General features: G+C 41.7%; 1 protein-coding gene across 11 annotated transcripts in view; it reads left to right on the top strand.

Moving 5' to 3' along the window:
- BANP (BTG3 associated nuclear protein) overlaps positions 1 to 15,280 on the top strand; it is a 271,124-nt gene that overhangs the window by 252,832 nt on the left and 3,012 nt on the right. For all 11 annotated transcript variants that reach the window (XM_069085590.1, XM_069085586.1, XM_069085583.1 and 8 more), the window contains one exon: positions 4,880 to 5,023. In XM_069085590.1, the coding sequence (XP_068941691.1) occupies positions 4,880 to 5,023 (144 nt within the window). The remainder of the gene's footprint in view (positions 1 to 4,879; positions 5,024 to 15,280) is intronic.

Raw genomic sequence — 15,280 nt, 5'->3', positions numbered from 1 at the left:
GGGATAGGTCTTATTATCGGGGAAACACGGTATATATACATATATGTACATATAGGTGAGTGTGTGTATATATGTGTGTGTATGTGTGTATATGTATACAAAGACAGAGGGCACAGGGTGAGTTGAATATGAAGGGATGATATCTAAAAAATAAAATTAAGAGGTGAGAGAGGAATATAATGGGAAAAGGAAAAGGGAAGGGATAGAATAGGGTAAATTATCACACATAAAAGAGGCAAGAGAAAGCTTTTACAATGGAAGGGAAGAACAGGGAGGTCAAAGGGAGTAAGTCAACCTTACTCTCATTGGACTTTGCTTAAGGAGTAAATAACATACACCCAATTGGGTATCTTACCCTATAGGAAAGTAGTGGGGAAGAGGATAAGAGCGGGGAATGATAGAAAGGAGGGCAGATTGAGGGAGAGGGTAGTCAGAAGCAAACATTTTTGAAAAGGGACAGAGTCAAAGGAGAAAATAGAATAAATGGAGGATGGAGGGAAATATATTTAGTCTTTCACAATATAACTACTATGGAAATCTTTTGCATAACTACACATGTATAAACCATATTGAATTGCTTGTCTTCCCAGTGGGGATGGGTGAGGAGGGAAGAAGGGAAAGAATCTGGAACTCAAAAGTTTTAAAAACAAATGTTAAAGAATTGTTTTTACATGCAACTGGGAAATAAGATATACAGGCGATAGGATATAGAAATATGTCTTGCCCTACAAGAAAGTAAGGGGGAAGGGGAGAATGGGAGGGGGGTACAAGGGAGGGCAGACTGGGGGAAGGGGTATTCATTATGCTTGCCATTTTGGGGTGGGGGTAGGGGAGAGATGGGAAGAAAATTTGTAACTCAAAATCTTGTGGAAATGAACGTTGAAAACGAAAAATAAATAAATTCTGGAGGGCGAAAATATGCTTGTTGATAGATTGATCTCATCAAAGAGGTGAGTGTTGGCTAGGGCAGAAGTTATTATTACAATTTGACATGAGTAATATGAAGCCCAGGGACATCATGTTATATCTCTCCATTCAAGAGTTTGGGTTAGAGCCAAGGCTAGAACCCAGTCTTCTGACTCCATATCCCCAGGCTCCTTCTGTTAAACTCTGCAGAGCATGCTTGCTTTCTGGCTGCACGTAGAATGCTTTTCTTCATTACAAAGTGAGATAACTGGCTGGAATTCATGTAGCCAAAAAGAAAGAAAAGGACATTTTTAAGACAAACAATTATTTGGTTTTTAAGGAGGCATTCGTTTGAGTACCTGACAGTGTTTGTCTGCCTGTTCATTTTAACTACATCATGTGCCCATTTTCTTTTTAATGACAATGTATGAATATACTTAGCAATGATTTTTAAAAGGGTGTTAGGTCCAAAACTGAATTAAGAGAGAATCTTCCACAAAAGCAAGAAATATTGGGCATTCTAGAGCAAGAGGGATTTGAGGCTGAAGGGAAAGCTTCCTTTCTTCCCTGCCCTCTCCCCATCCCCCCAGATACTATCTGATTGTTGCTAATTTCTTTTGGCTCAAGGAGAGGAGGTTGAAAAGCTGTCCCATTAGGCCCTAGTGTTATATGTGCCTTTCTGGTCTTCCCTAGTGGCTGTATTCAATTCTGGGTTAGACCAAAAATGTTGTAATCCCGGCTGGCTTTGTATCCTCTCTCCCAGTCCAAATGTCCTGGGCTTTCAGATTGATCCCAATGACTTTCCCTTTGATTATGATACTAAACCCACTGTGATTTAGGTCATTTCAGCAACTATAGAGAGATTTATTCCTGTGTTAGTTTGCACTAGATTTCATCTTCCTTTTAGATACATTCTCAAATATATTTTAATGGTAAACCCACCCAGGGCAGGAAAAGGCACCTTTGCCTCTTCCCACAGGTGCTGTAGCAACTTAGCTTAGCTATTGCTAACTGACCAGCTGATCTTGCTAAATTAGTGCAATTAGGACAGTGAGCAGCAATGCCATGCCTGACTGCTCAGGTTGGATCACATGGTTTCCAGGCCAGTTACAGTGTGTTTACCTACTTGAAAGCAGAAGAAAAAAAAGTTGAAACTGAAAATGGTTTTCCCCTCTCTGGTGGCTGCTTTCTCTGAAATTGTACGCATCAGCATAGGATGTATGATTGTGAACTTGGAGTACTAGATCAGAATATGTGAGCATGAGCCGGTGTGAGTTGGGATTCCTGTTTTGAAGGACATGTGGGTAGGTCATATGGACCATAATTTGGGTATAACTCACCATTTTTCATCATTTTTCCAAGCAAACTTTAGTAAAATAAGCCATTAGTTGAATCCTTCTGAATAGTCAAAAAAATCAGCACCCAAAACATACCAGACTTGGGGGGAAAAAAGGGTTTTAAAACTAATTCCAATTTCATATGATTATATTTGTCATTTAAAGATAAAATGCACTGGCAGCAGTCCTTCCAACCCTCTCACTCCCCCCACTTCCTTCTTTCCTTTCCCCTTACCTGCATCCCATTGGAATTTGAGCTCTTCCCTTGGCACCCCTAGCTGTGATAAGTGAGGCTCCTCCCTCCCATTCTTACTCCCATGCTCCCTCCCTCCCTCCCTCTCTTCCTTCCTTCCTCTTTCCCTCTTTTCCTCTTCCCTTCCCTTTTTTCATTTTCCTCTCTCCCTCCCTCCCTTTTTTCTGGCATCCAGATCTATCTCTAGTCATCCTGGTCTATATATTTTCACTGTACCCAAATGGTCCCAGAGGAGAAAGTGAGGCTAATGATTTTGCACAGCCCTCTCTCACTGAAATCCAATTCGCTTGCAAGTCATGGCATCATCTCCCTTATGACATGGCCCTCTTTGAGAACAAAGGATGAAACCCCCCCCCCCCCTTCCCTAAGCTGTCTCTTCACCTAGTTTGCTCAGGTACATCCAGCCTTGATGAGGTAACTCTTTTAGCCTTGTTTGTGGTATGTTTGGTCCTCTTACTTTGCCCTGTGTTACTGCACCTATGCACCTCCCCAGTCATCTCAGAACTCTTTGTGTTCCTGTCATTGTATTTTGCTGGTGCCTCAGGGACACACCTACATCATTATATGCTCCTAGAAAGAGATTGTCCAGCAGAACCATTCCTTTGGGGACTGGAGTAGAGTCTGAGAGGGAGGTTTTTTAGCGGGATTTTTAAAGAGCTGGCCATAGAACAAGAGCAAAGGAAAACCCTTGGAGATTCAGGTACTTGCGGCTCCTGCATTTGGAGCAGGAGTAATTTTCCACATGTATTATTTTGTATTCTAACAGATGGAATCTGTGCTGGGCAGACATTTGCCTAATTTTGCATCAAGTTCTCAAAGCAATGAAATTTGTACTGATTCAAAGTAGAAAGTTTGCTTAAATAAGGATAGCAGTACAAGCGATGTGTGTTCAAGGGCCCACTCCTCACAGAGCCACATTTCTCCAAGCTCGTAATAGGTCTTCTTCCAGATTTCTGATCTATCTTTTACCATAGACTCCCTCCTATTCCCTCACTAAACCTTCACAAAGGGGTCTAGGTCACAGAGTGCCCCGTCCCTCCTTTGAGTTCACAGCATCCATTGACCAGATGATTTAGTTGTTATTTTTAGTATAATTATCACTAACGTTCTTTAGCCTTCGAATCCCTATATCTCTCCCTGTTATTATTTCACCTTTCTGTGTCTTACTTCTCCAGCTAGACTGTGAGTTCCTTTAAATCCAAGCCATTTTCTCTTAACTCCTTTTTTCTTTCTCTTCTTCTTTCCCCTCTAAACGCACCAAGATACTGCAAGTTTCCTTACCAGTGAGCTGCTAATAGCCCTGGTGGCCACTTCTTAATGAGGTCTCCATAGTCACCTAAACTTATTCCCCCACCCCTTTCCCATAGATGTAAAATATGACCTTGCCGTTTTTAAAAGGTTTCAAAAGAGAATAGTATATACAAGTTCTTTTCTTCATTTCTGAATTCACCACATGTATGTTTCATGCACCATTGACAGTGTAGTTGGGAGGTTTTCGGGAACTAAAACCAGCTTGACCCTTTTATATTACAATGCACATAGCCATACAGTGCTACATCATCTGTACTGTGAGCTTTCCACGAATGTTCTTTGACTTACTGCTTGTCCTTTTTGGAAGTCCTGGCCTTGTGTTTTTTCCATAAAGCTTTAAATGTAGTTTATCCTTTCCCTATATGATATGTGGATTTAATACCTTTGACAGTAATGGGAGTTTGTGTGCGTGTCTGGTATGGGAGGCAGGTTGTATAGCAGAACAGTTTTTTTTAGGGGGGGCAGGGGGTGGTATGTGTGTATATTTTCTTTTAAATATATACCAATCAAATATCATTTAAAAATAATTTAAGAAATGCAATTGAACCCAGAAGTATTTAGCATCATCCCTTGGGATCATGTGATTCCGTTGCTTAGTAGTGCTGTTTTTGGAATGCAGTGTTCTGTTGTGTAATGGGACAATAAGAAAAATAAATGGTTCCAGGTGTGCTGACTATTAACTCTTTCAGTGATGATTCAGATGAGTTCAGATTTCATTCAGGAAAACAAAAATAAGAAACAACTAATGACAAATGCAGATGACAAGAGGCCCATGGTTGGCCTGCTACCAGGGAGGAGAGGAGTAATTCAAAGGACAGGACCATCCCTTTAAAGGTTTTGTTCAACACCTAATAATTGAAGGGTGTTCAGTGCTGTTGAGTAACCACTGAGTAAAATATGACTGTACTTTAGGTGTTTGTTTGGAATTAAACACAAATCTTTTTGCTTAAGTAGGAAATTATTTAATATCATTAATAGTTTTCCCTTTCATATCTCATTTCTACCTACAGGTGGTTCTTGGCCTTAGCAGTGGTGGTTATTTACAGTTTGTTCTCTGGGGCTGTTTTTGCAGGTGTTACAAGGTGCTCAACTGATAGCACTCGCCTCTGCTGATCCAGCCACCGCGGGAGTCGATGGGTCACCTCTCCAGGGAAGTGATATCCAGGTCCAGTACGTCCAACTGGCACCAGTGACTGACCACTCAGCCACAAGTCAAGTATGTCCTCTCCCCAGTGGAAGTGGGGGCATTATAAAGGAGGGTGTGTGTAATGCCTGGGCTGGTGGTTTTCCAGAGACTTCATAATGAAGTCCACAAGTCCTCCAGTTTTAGCTAAATTCTCATTTTGCAAAAATCAAAAGGCAAATCACACTGAATCTATTACATTAATTAAGGCTTTTGTTTCCATTTGAAACCTTAACATTGTGAAGCCCTGCTGGTTCCCAAGGAACCTGTCCCCCAGCAAGTCCCATCCAGCTTGCAGTCCACCTGTCACAGGCTACATGGATGCCCTTCCTCTGTCTCATGCCTCGGTCTTCTTCTCTTACCTAGTTCTCCCCAGTCCAGACTTGTCAACCTGATATTCTGTCTCCTCGTCCTCATTTCAGATCTTTTGTCCACAGGCCTCAGACTCTTTCTCCCTTTAGTCTACCCTTGATGAGGATTTTACTCCATCTTCCAACTCTAGCTAAGTCCTTACTCATTGACCTCCATGTTATTCTTGTCATAATTGAGGCCAGTTGGTTTATCTACTGGTCCAGGTGAGGACTCCTCTATTGGGATTGTTCCTTCTACTTGGCTACTCTTTGTCCTAACAGTCCAACAGTACTGCCTCAGGTGGTGGGGAAATAACCTTCTTGTTGTCCTCATGACCCGAAGAGATAGAACTTTAGACTTGGCGGTGACTTGAGAGCTTGTCTAACCCACTTCATCACCCTGTGCATGAATCCTCCCTACGACATCTCCTTTACACACACGGCAGCACTCCCGGTGTTTGAAGACTGTAATTATTGCCCCATCCACCAGGTGGTCTCTTCTTCAGGCTAAACGCTCCCAGTTCTTTCCGCCAGTGTTCACTCTGGCATGGTTTTGAGTTTCCTTGTCACTATCGTCCTGTACAACCTTCTCTACAAGTGTTTTATTTGGTTTAAAACGTGGTCCCCAGAAAGGAACATGATATTCCAAGATTATCTCACCAGTGTAGAGTCCAGTACAGTGTGGAAGAAGCTTTTGTTGATTTGACTGGCAGGGAACAATCACTTCCCTTTTTCTGGATCAGCGTGGCTCTTTTGTTGCCCGTCATGTCACTGTGGAGTGAGTGAGCTCGTGATGAACCAAAAGCCCAGTTTGTTGTCTCATGAGCCACCATGTAACCCCATTTCCTCCAGTCTGTATCGGTGGAGTAGTTGATGTTGTTAAACATGGGTGTAGGACTTGATGGGGATTGATTACCATTTAATTTAATCCAGGTAGTAGGCTGGGCCAGTGGGATGCCAGCTGTCCCTTTCACTTTCATGTTATTTACAAATTTGATAAGTAAATTTTATATATATATATCTTTAGTCCAAGTTATTGATAAAAGTGTTGAACAGAACACGGTCAATGATAGTTCTTTATTTGGGCATCTCAGACTCAGCGCATCCAGGACTGCATTCTCCCCCAGGCCCAGTTCTGTCAGCTCCTGTTTCTGTCCTCTCTGCTTTCCTGTCCATCTCAAGTGCACCACCCTGATCCCCGGACCCCGGGCCACAGCCCCGTGTCATCCTTGGCTCCTCACTCTCACCCACCCCTCTCCCCATGACGTTGCCCAATCATGGCATTTTGACCTTCACAACATCTGTTATTTGTCCCCTTTTTTCTACTCACCAAGCCTCCCCCCTAGTATAGGCTCACATCACTGCTCACTTCAACTCTAGCAGTAATTGGTCAATACCTGCCCCAGTCCGTCCTCATTCTTTCCCACTTAGTAAACCTAGCCTCCTGTCATTTCCAGGATCACACATAATGTACTTGGCATGAAAGTTCCTCACAACCTGGCCAGTTCACCCCTTTCCCATTTTCTTACACTCCAGGGTGCCCTCTACAGCCCATCCACACCAGCATCAGCAACCGACAAATAAGCAGGCATTAGGCATGTGCTATTTGCCATACACTATGCTAAATGAAGCCCTGGGGATACAAAGACAGGTAAAAGCAATCCCTGCTCCCAGTCTAAGGAGGAAGCCTCCATGTTGCCCCTCTCATACCCTCTACCTCTTGTCTTCAGGCCTTTACACTGGCTGGCCCCCAGGCCTGAGACATACTCCCTTCACCCACTTTTTGCAAGACAAACTAGAGGTGGCCTTTGCTGGGCTCCCTACCTGCTAATGCCTTCCCCTTGGAGATTACACTCCATCTAGTTCATATCTATATGTATATTCATATCCAAATCCATATCCATATCCATATCTATATCTATATAGACATATAATGTAAGGTTATTTGTACTGTTCCATTGGGTAGTGGGCTCCCTGAGAACAGGGGCCGTCTTAATCTTTTTTGGTGTCCCCAATGCTTAGCACAGTGCCTGACATGAAATTAGCACTTCATAAATGTTTATTGACTCACTGAGACTTCCATCCAGGTTGGCATTGATGCCCCACCTGGATCTGGTCATCTCACCCTATCATCTGCACGTCTCCATATTGCCTAAAGAGGTCACCTTGTGGCCATCCAAATGTGTCTTTGTAGCATTAGCCTAAGAGACTAATCTAGTAACGCTGTGAATGAAAGCAGATGAGGTTAGTCCAGCATGACTCAGTGAACTCATGCTGACTCCAGTGATCCCTCTTCCCTGAGTGCTCACAAATTATCCATTTAATAATTCATTCTAGAGTTTTTCAGAGGATCAGTTATGCTCCAGCCTCCACCTTCAGCCCAGTGCTTCAGCTCCCATCATGGGTCCTTGGGTTTCTGGTTGGTGAAACTTCACTCTGTCTAGCCTGAGTCAGACCCCCTGCTGCTGTTAGCCGGCCATCTCCATGCCATGCTCCTGTGCTTCAGCCTGCGCCTCCAACCTGGCACTCCACCTTCTGCCTTGGGGCCCTAGGCCTCTGTTTGGTGAGACCTCACCATCTTTATCTGACTCAGAGCCCCTCGCTGCTGTTAGCCGGTCATCTTCATGCCATGGTCCTGCGCTTCAGCCTTCACCTCCAACCCAGCATGTCAGCTTCTGCCCTGGGTGCCCAGGCTTCAGATTGTTGAGACTTCACCATTTCTAGCCCAGCTCAGAGCCCCTGTGCTTTTCTTTCCTGTTCGTCTTCATGCTATGGCCATGCAAGTGCTGCCTTCCCCATGCCTGTCCCCTTTCCACCTTTCACGTGGGGAATAAAATTAACCAACACCACCATGCCTGGAAAGCACATGTTAATCCTGTCCTGTCCTGTGACTTCCCTGACCATCATTCTTTTCTGTGTTGTCTTCCCCCTTAGAATGTAAGCTCCTTGAGGGTAGGACCGTTCCCTTTTGTATTTGTATCTCCATTGTTTAGTACAGTGCTGTCGCATAGTAAGTGCTTAATAAATATGTTTTTGTTCATTCACGCATGATCTTGATGTGACCAGTTGTGAGTCTAATCCACTCTGTTATCTGTGCTGCAAGCCTGCACTTGTCCACATTGCCCACAGGGGATATCATGGGAGAATCTTCATTAGATACCTTGCTGAATTCCAGATGTACATTGTCTCCATAGCATCTGTCTAATGTAGTCATCTGGAAAACTTGCAAATAAAAGAAAATAAGATTAGTTCAGTATGACTCCTAGTAATCACTGCTTCCCTCAGTGCTCACAAATTATCCATTTAATTATAGATTCATTGATTTAGATTTGGAAGCAGCCTTAAAGGACATTTATCATTCAGATCCCCATTTGCCCATTCTGCCCTAGGATTTTTCTGAGGATCAATGGCGAGCTGCCTCGGCAGCCTTTAACTTCCCTGACTTACTTCTGCCATTTTTAGACAATTGAAACCTTTTGCTCATTTCTCAGCAATCTGGATCATTGGTCTGGCCTGTTTGCACATAGGCATTTGGACATTGATCAGTTTTTTCCTTATGATTCATAACATAGTCACATTACAGAATTACAGTTTGGAAGAGACTATGTTCTACAATTTTATTCAAGTTTAAATTTGTTTTGTGAAAGTGTCCCATATTCCCATCAAAATTTAATAGTATTTTGCTACTTCTATTCCCACAATTTTTGCTCCAACTAGACACTCACTTATTTCTTCCAGTTGTAGTCCCTATGCCATCCAAGTCTTAATTTCAGCTCCCTTACATGTAAAAGGCTGGGCATAGTCGTACACACCTGTAATCCCAGCTACGGGGGGATGGGGAGGAAAGCTGGGTCTAGTGGATCACCTGAGTGCAGGAGCCCTGAGCTACCGCAGGATTAGAACCCACTGGGTGTCCTCGCTCAATCCTGCACCAATCTGGTGAGCCCCTGGAAGAGGGCCCAACTGGCCTAGCTCAGAAATGGAGCTGGTCAAAGCTTAAATGACATGCAGTGCTGAGAGTGAGCCCGAGTGGCTGCTGTACTTCTAGCATAGGTGACATAGGGAGACCCAGTCTCACTATCCCTAACCCCATCCCCCCCCAAAAGCATATAAGAAGACTCCTGGCTAAAATAAAACATTTTCCTAGACTCAGATTGTCCTGGGTGCTGGGTCCTCAAATCTGTTTTTGCTTAATTACTCTTCCCTGCTGACCTGTTTACTCATCCTTTTCACTGTTTACTTTGTTTTCCACTCTTTCTCTTCCTTTTTGGTGTGATTCATTGCTAATCCTGACCCCAGTTCTTGTGTATGCTATGTCTTCTATTTACCCACCTGCTTCCTATCTTTGTTTCAGGCTAATCTCTAGTTCACATGTGCTTTTGGACGACCAAATTTGTTGCTTACTTACCCTCCATCCCCAAACTAACTTAAGCATGTTCCTGAGTCTTTTGGTGCCTGTCATACACTAAGCTCTTAATTCCTTCTACTTTCTTCCCTTCTTTCCTCCCTCTTTCCATCACCCCATTCCTCCTCCCTTCCCTTCTCTCCTCTCCTTCCTTTACCACTGCCCACAATCCTAGCTCCTAGCATGGATGGCAATCCACCATAGGTTGATATGTGATGCAATCATAGAATTTTTGAAGCTGAAATGGACCATAAAAATCTTCTAGTCCAACCCTTTCATTTCAAAGATCAGGAAACAGGCCTACGGATAAAGCTGCAGAAGTAGCGGGCAGCAGCATCTAGGTCCTCAGAAGACAAACACACAACTGTTTCCAGGATTGCATGTTTCCTTATTCTGGTTGACTCAAATGCCTTTATTGCCTCTTCATTTCTATGGCTTTAACACTTTCCCTTTCCTTTTTTCCATTTTTGGGCATTTGAGCTGCCAGAGCTCGAGCCACTTACATGTTTCCATCTTCATACATATGAAGTGACCTATCCAGGGTCACCTAGGTGGTCAAGAGCAAAGTTCCATCTCTAATTGTTGGGGGTTTAAAATAACATTTCTTGACATTTATTCTAGGTCACTCTAACAATATATTCATTTATAATTTTGTGGTGTTTTAAAAGTTTTAAGAATTTTGCTTTTAAATGTTCTGTAAAATTCATGAATATTTTATAGAGCATTAGATAATAATTAAGTACACACAATTGTTTGGGAACTTCTTGTGTATCCAGCAAAACATGGGCCTGGTCTTAGTGAAGCATTCGTCTCAGTGCCAGCTCTCCTTTTGCCTTGGCACACCTCCATATTAGTGGTGAATTTGAGAGAACCTTTGGATATATCAGTGGACTTTTTTAGGGCTTTTTGGTTTTTTAATCTGTTTACTTATCTCATGTGCCACAGAGTGGGTAGGTCATTCCATTTCTAAGCACATGCATCTGTTTCCCACATGATTGGCAATGATAGCTAAAGACACTTGTGACACTTTGCATTGTGTTAAGTTTTAATAGTGTGGTTAACCACAGAGATTTATACCACACTCAAGATAAACTGGAAAGGAATGTGAAACAAGATGGAGGAATAAACCAAATGGTGAAAAAAGGGGAGAAGAATCCACCCTGAAGCTAAAAAGTTTTCTTACATACCGTTCTTTGATACAAAATTGATCTTATAAAATATCTCCCTTTTCCCTCTGCATACCAAGTAGAAGAGGTAGGTTGATGTAATAGAAAGTTCACTAGAAGGAGAGGAGGCCTGGGTTCAAAACTCTTATGGGATACTGAGGAAGTTACCTTGTCCCTAGGCCATTTTTTTTTTTTGGCTGCTATAAATTAAAGGGCTTCAACCAGCCAGTCTTTAAGGACCCTTCCAGGTCTTCTGTGATCTACAATCTAAGTTTTAAAAGTATATATTTTTAAAATACCTTTTGTATTGATATATTTTGTTTTCACATCACCAGAATTTCTTCTCCTCCCCTTCCCAGAGTCATTCTATGTTACAAATAATATTTTTTAATAAAAGAGGAAAAGTAAAACAAAACAGTAATATCAGTCAATACTTAAAAGAAATCTGAAAATCTGTGCAGTGTGCTGCACCTATACACCTCCCGCCTCTGCCAAAGAGAGTGGGTAGGGCATCTTTTATTTTTTGGGGGGAGCCATCCTTATTCTTTTTAATTTTACAGCATTTTTTATTATTTTGTATTTTTTCTTTCCATTTACATTGCTGTCATCATTTCTTGGCTCTTCTTACTTCATTCTTTATCAGGTCCTTCCATCTCCTCTGAATTTAGAATTTCTTGCAGCACGGTTAGATTCCATTTCATTCCATTCGTGTACCATAAAGTTGTTTAGCCATACCCTAATTGATGGGCATCTACTAAGGGCTGCCCTACATATTTGGCATATATGGGGAATTTTTGCTATCATTGACTTCCTTAGGGGTGTATATATCTACCAGTTCCTTTATTTTTAGTCCTCTTATTTGCATAATTCCAAATTGCTTTCCAAAATAGTTGTAATGATTCACAGCTCCACCATCGGTGCACCTAAGTGTCTCTTTCTGTGGCCCCAGAAACCTAGACTCCTCCCATCTTTTGACCCTTGCCAATGACCTGAGCATGCTCAGGTATTTTTTGTAAATCTTATATTAAGATTTAGACAAGAGTTTTTCTTTCATATTCTTTTCAATTAGGGAGATGGGTTAAACTCAGAAGTCCCTCTTGACCTTTAAATCTTATGTTACTATCAATTTAATTACTGCTTATTAGGATTCCACATTAGATTCATGTATCTGGGCACACAGGACTGAATATAAGAGTTCATAGGATTTCATAGGCTTTCGGGCTAGAAGGATCCTTAGAGATCTTCTAGGCCAACTCATTCATTTACAGATGGAAGAAATTGACCAAAGAAAGGAAATGATTTGCCCAGAGCTACATGGATAAGTGTCAGTAGTAGGATTTGAACCCAGACCCCCTGATGTCAAAGCCTAGTACATTTGTCACTTTATCAAATTTTTCTCCTTTCTCTGGTACCCAGTTGTTTGAGGAGAATGGGCATTTATTAGCCTCTACCAATGTTAGTCATTGTTTTGTAATTATTTGATTGATAATTAGTAAAAAAAAATTTATAAATAGTATTTAGTTAGTAATTATCAATATTATTTGATAATATATAGAATGTAGAAGAGCTGTTCCATAAATATTCTTAATTTGTTTGCCTTTTCAGTCATTTTTCAGTTGTGTCTGATTCATGACCCCATTTGGGGTTTTCTTGGCAGAGATACTGGAGTGGTTTGCCATTTCCTTCTCCAGCTCATTTTACAGATGAAGAAAGTAAGGGAGATGAGTTCAGTGACTTGCCCAAGGTCACACAGCTAGTAAGTGTGTAGGCTGGATTTGAACTTATGAAGATGAATCTTTCCTGACTCCTATTAGACCTAGCTGCCCTTTGTTTGCCTTTAGATACCTGCAAATCCCCTTTGCTTTAATTCACCCATTTAAAGTATAAAATGCTCTCTCTTTTTTCCTATTGGAGGAAATAGGGCTTATTTGAAGCACCTGGAACATTTTTCTCAATCAACCAACCAACAAATACTTAGTGTGCATCTGTTATAGCATATGAGGTGCATCAGAGGAAAGGAAAGGAACAGAAATTGAATAAACATTTATTAAGCACTTTGTAAATATCTCTGTTGATTCTCAGAACAACTCTGTTAACCCCATTTTACAGTAGAAGAAACTGAGATAAACAGATTATAAGAGAGGTTGCAATGGGGCACAAAAGAAGCAGGAAGAGATTATATAATTATAAACATTATATGATTTCCTTGATGATGATGATGATGATGATGATGGAAGCTAGGTCTTACATGGTGCTTTAAGGTTTATAAAGCTCTTCGCAAGTATCACCTCATTTAATCCTCATCACAATCCTGAGGTAGGTCCTGTTAAGGTAAACTATTAAATGTCTGGGACTGGATTTGAACTCAGGTCTCCTGACTTCAGACTCTGCACTGTATCTATAGTGCCACATAGGGGCTTGGAGACGTTATGTACTAACATCCTCTGTCTTTAGTATGATTTACTTGGCTTGTTCAGTAGGCTTCCAATCTCAGTCAATTTGGTGCAACTCACTAGGTAGATAGGAAGCTAAAGTTTGCAATTTCAGTAAAGGGGAAAAAAATTTTTTTTTAAACTATGATGTGATCTTCACACCTAGAGGCCAATGGGCTTACGTTGTCAGCCCTACGTTCAAGGGGTTACTTATTTTGATAGTCTGTATTCTTAATAGTATGTAGCTACATCCAAAGTCTGCATGATGTTGTGGTTATTTTGTTTACAAAAATGAAATGAAACTGATAGTCATGAAGTCATCGGGAGGCCAGCCATCTTTAGTTCCAGTGGCCCATCCACAGGTATCAGGGACATATTTTTCTCACACTCAAGGAGGAGCACAGATATCCTCAAAAACAGATGTTGAAATTGTTTTACTTCACTTCTTCATATGCTTATTATTCCTAATTTTCTTTTGAGAATTTTTTTTTACATGTAAAAAGAAGCCTATGTCATTTTGAAGTTTTAAACTTATTTTAGTTATAAATGTGTAACCCTGGTACTGTGGGTACCTAAAAGTTCCTAGTTATTGTCTGAGGGTTATCATGCTTTTTAAGCTTGACCATTCACCACTCCCACCTCACCCTTGAGCATGGGAAATATTCCTTCCTAGACAGCCTGAGGGCTCAGTTCAAATTCTGGTTCAAATCCCTACATCATGTGGGTGAGTAACCATGGACAGGACACTTAACTCTCCAGGCCTCAGATGTTCTTATTTCTGAAAACAAGTTCTGTAGTTCCTTTTAGTTCTAAAGCCTAGGAAGGAACTAGGAGGCACATTGCATAGACCATTGAACCTGGAGTCAGGAAGACCTGAGTTCCCATCCTGCCTCAGACACATCCAAGTTGTGTGACCTCTAGACAAGTCATGCCCGTTTCCTCATCTTTAAAATGGGGATAATAAATAATACCTACTTCCCTGTAAAGATGAAATGCGATAAAATTTGTATTTCACAAACCTTAAACTGCTATGTAAATGTCAGCTATTATGACGATGATAAACAAACATGTAACTTTTTAACAGTAACAGTGGTGACTTTACTATCTGTGGTCTTGGTTGTGACAGTGCGTGCTCTGTTCCAGCCTCTTTCTGACTTGTCTCCTACCCAGAGGTCACTTTGTATCTGGAGCCTTACTAGGAGTCCTCCCACTCCCCTTCTCCTTCCCCACAGACTCCCATCTTCCCTGTAGATCCAGGGTTCCTTTGGCAGTGCTGACCTCTGCCCTCCTCCACTCTCTGAAGGAGCAGATCTTTAAACAGCATCCCATTTAGCAGCCCTGTTGGGTGGCGTTAGGGAAGCTTCCTCACTGAAGCTGGGCCTGAGAATGTAAACTCCCTGAGGGCAGGGTCTATTTCATTTTTGTCTTTGTAATGCCCAGTGCCTCGCATAATGCCTGACACATACTAGGCATTTAATAAATCCTTATTGATATATTGATTTAATATCCTTTAATAGTAATCATGATAATGCTTTTCTTTTGTTGAGTTAGTAGTACTTTGTTCACAACCACCCTGTGATTCAGGTAGAATAAGTGTTATCCCCATTCTACATCTAGAGAAACTGAATTGACAAAGAGACTAAGTGATTTGTTCCCCTCCCCTTGATTTGTTTTATTAACTTCTCCAGGCTCACACAGCTAGTGTCTGAGGCCTGACTCAAAATCCCTTCTCCTGACTCCAAACCAGTGTTCTTTTTATGACTCCAGAGTATGTCTCATATGATAGCATGGAATGCTAGGAGCGATGCAATAAAATGTTCAGTCCTGGTACATCTGTACTTTCTTCCATTCCACCTGTCAACAAGTTCCTTCCATCTCGTCCCAGCAGACTGAGGGAGGGGTGTGTGTGTGTGTGTGTGTGTGTGTGTGTGTGTGTG

The sequence above is a fragment of the Petaurus breviceps genome, unplaced genomic scaffold (assembly GCF_028583685.1).
Source record: "Petaurus breviceps papuanus isolate PSGF00001 unplaced genomic scaffold, PetGlider_PUasm1.0 176, whole genome shotgun sequence".
Classification (NCBI taxonomy): Eukaryota; Metazoa; Chordata; class Mammalia; order Diprotodontia; family Petauridae; genus Petaurus; species Petaurus breviceps.
This window is presented reverse-complemented; position numbering and strand designations above follow the sequence as displayed.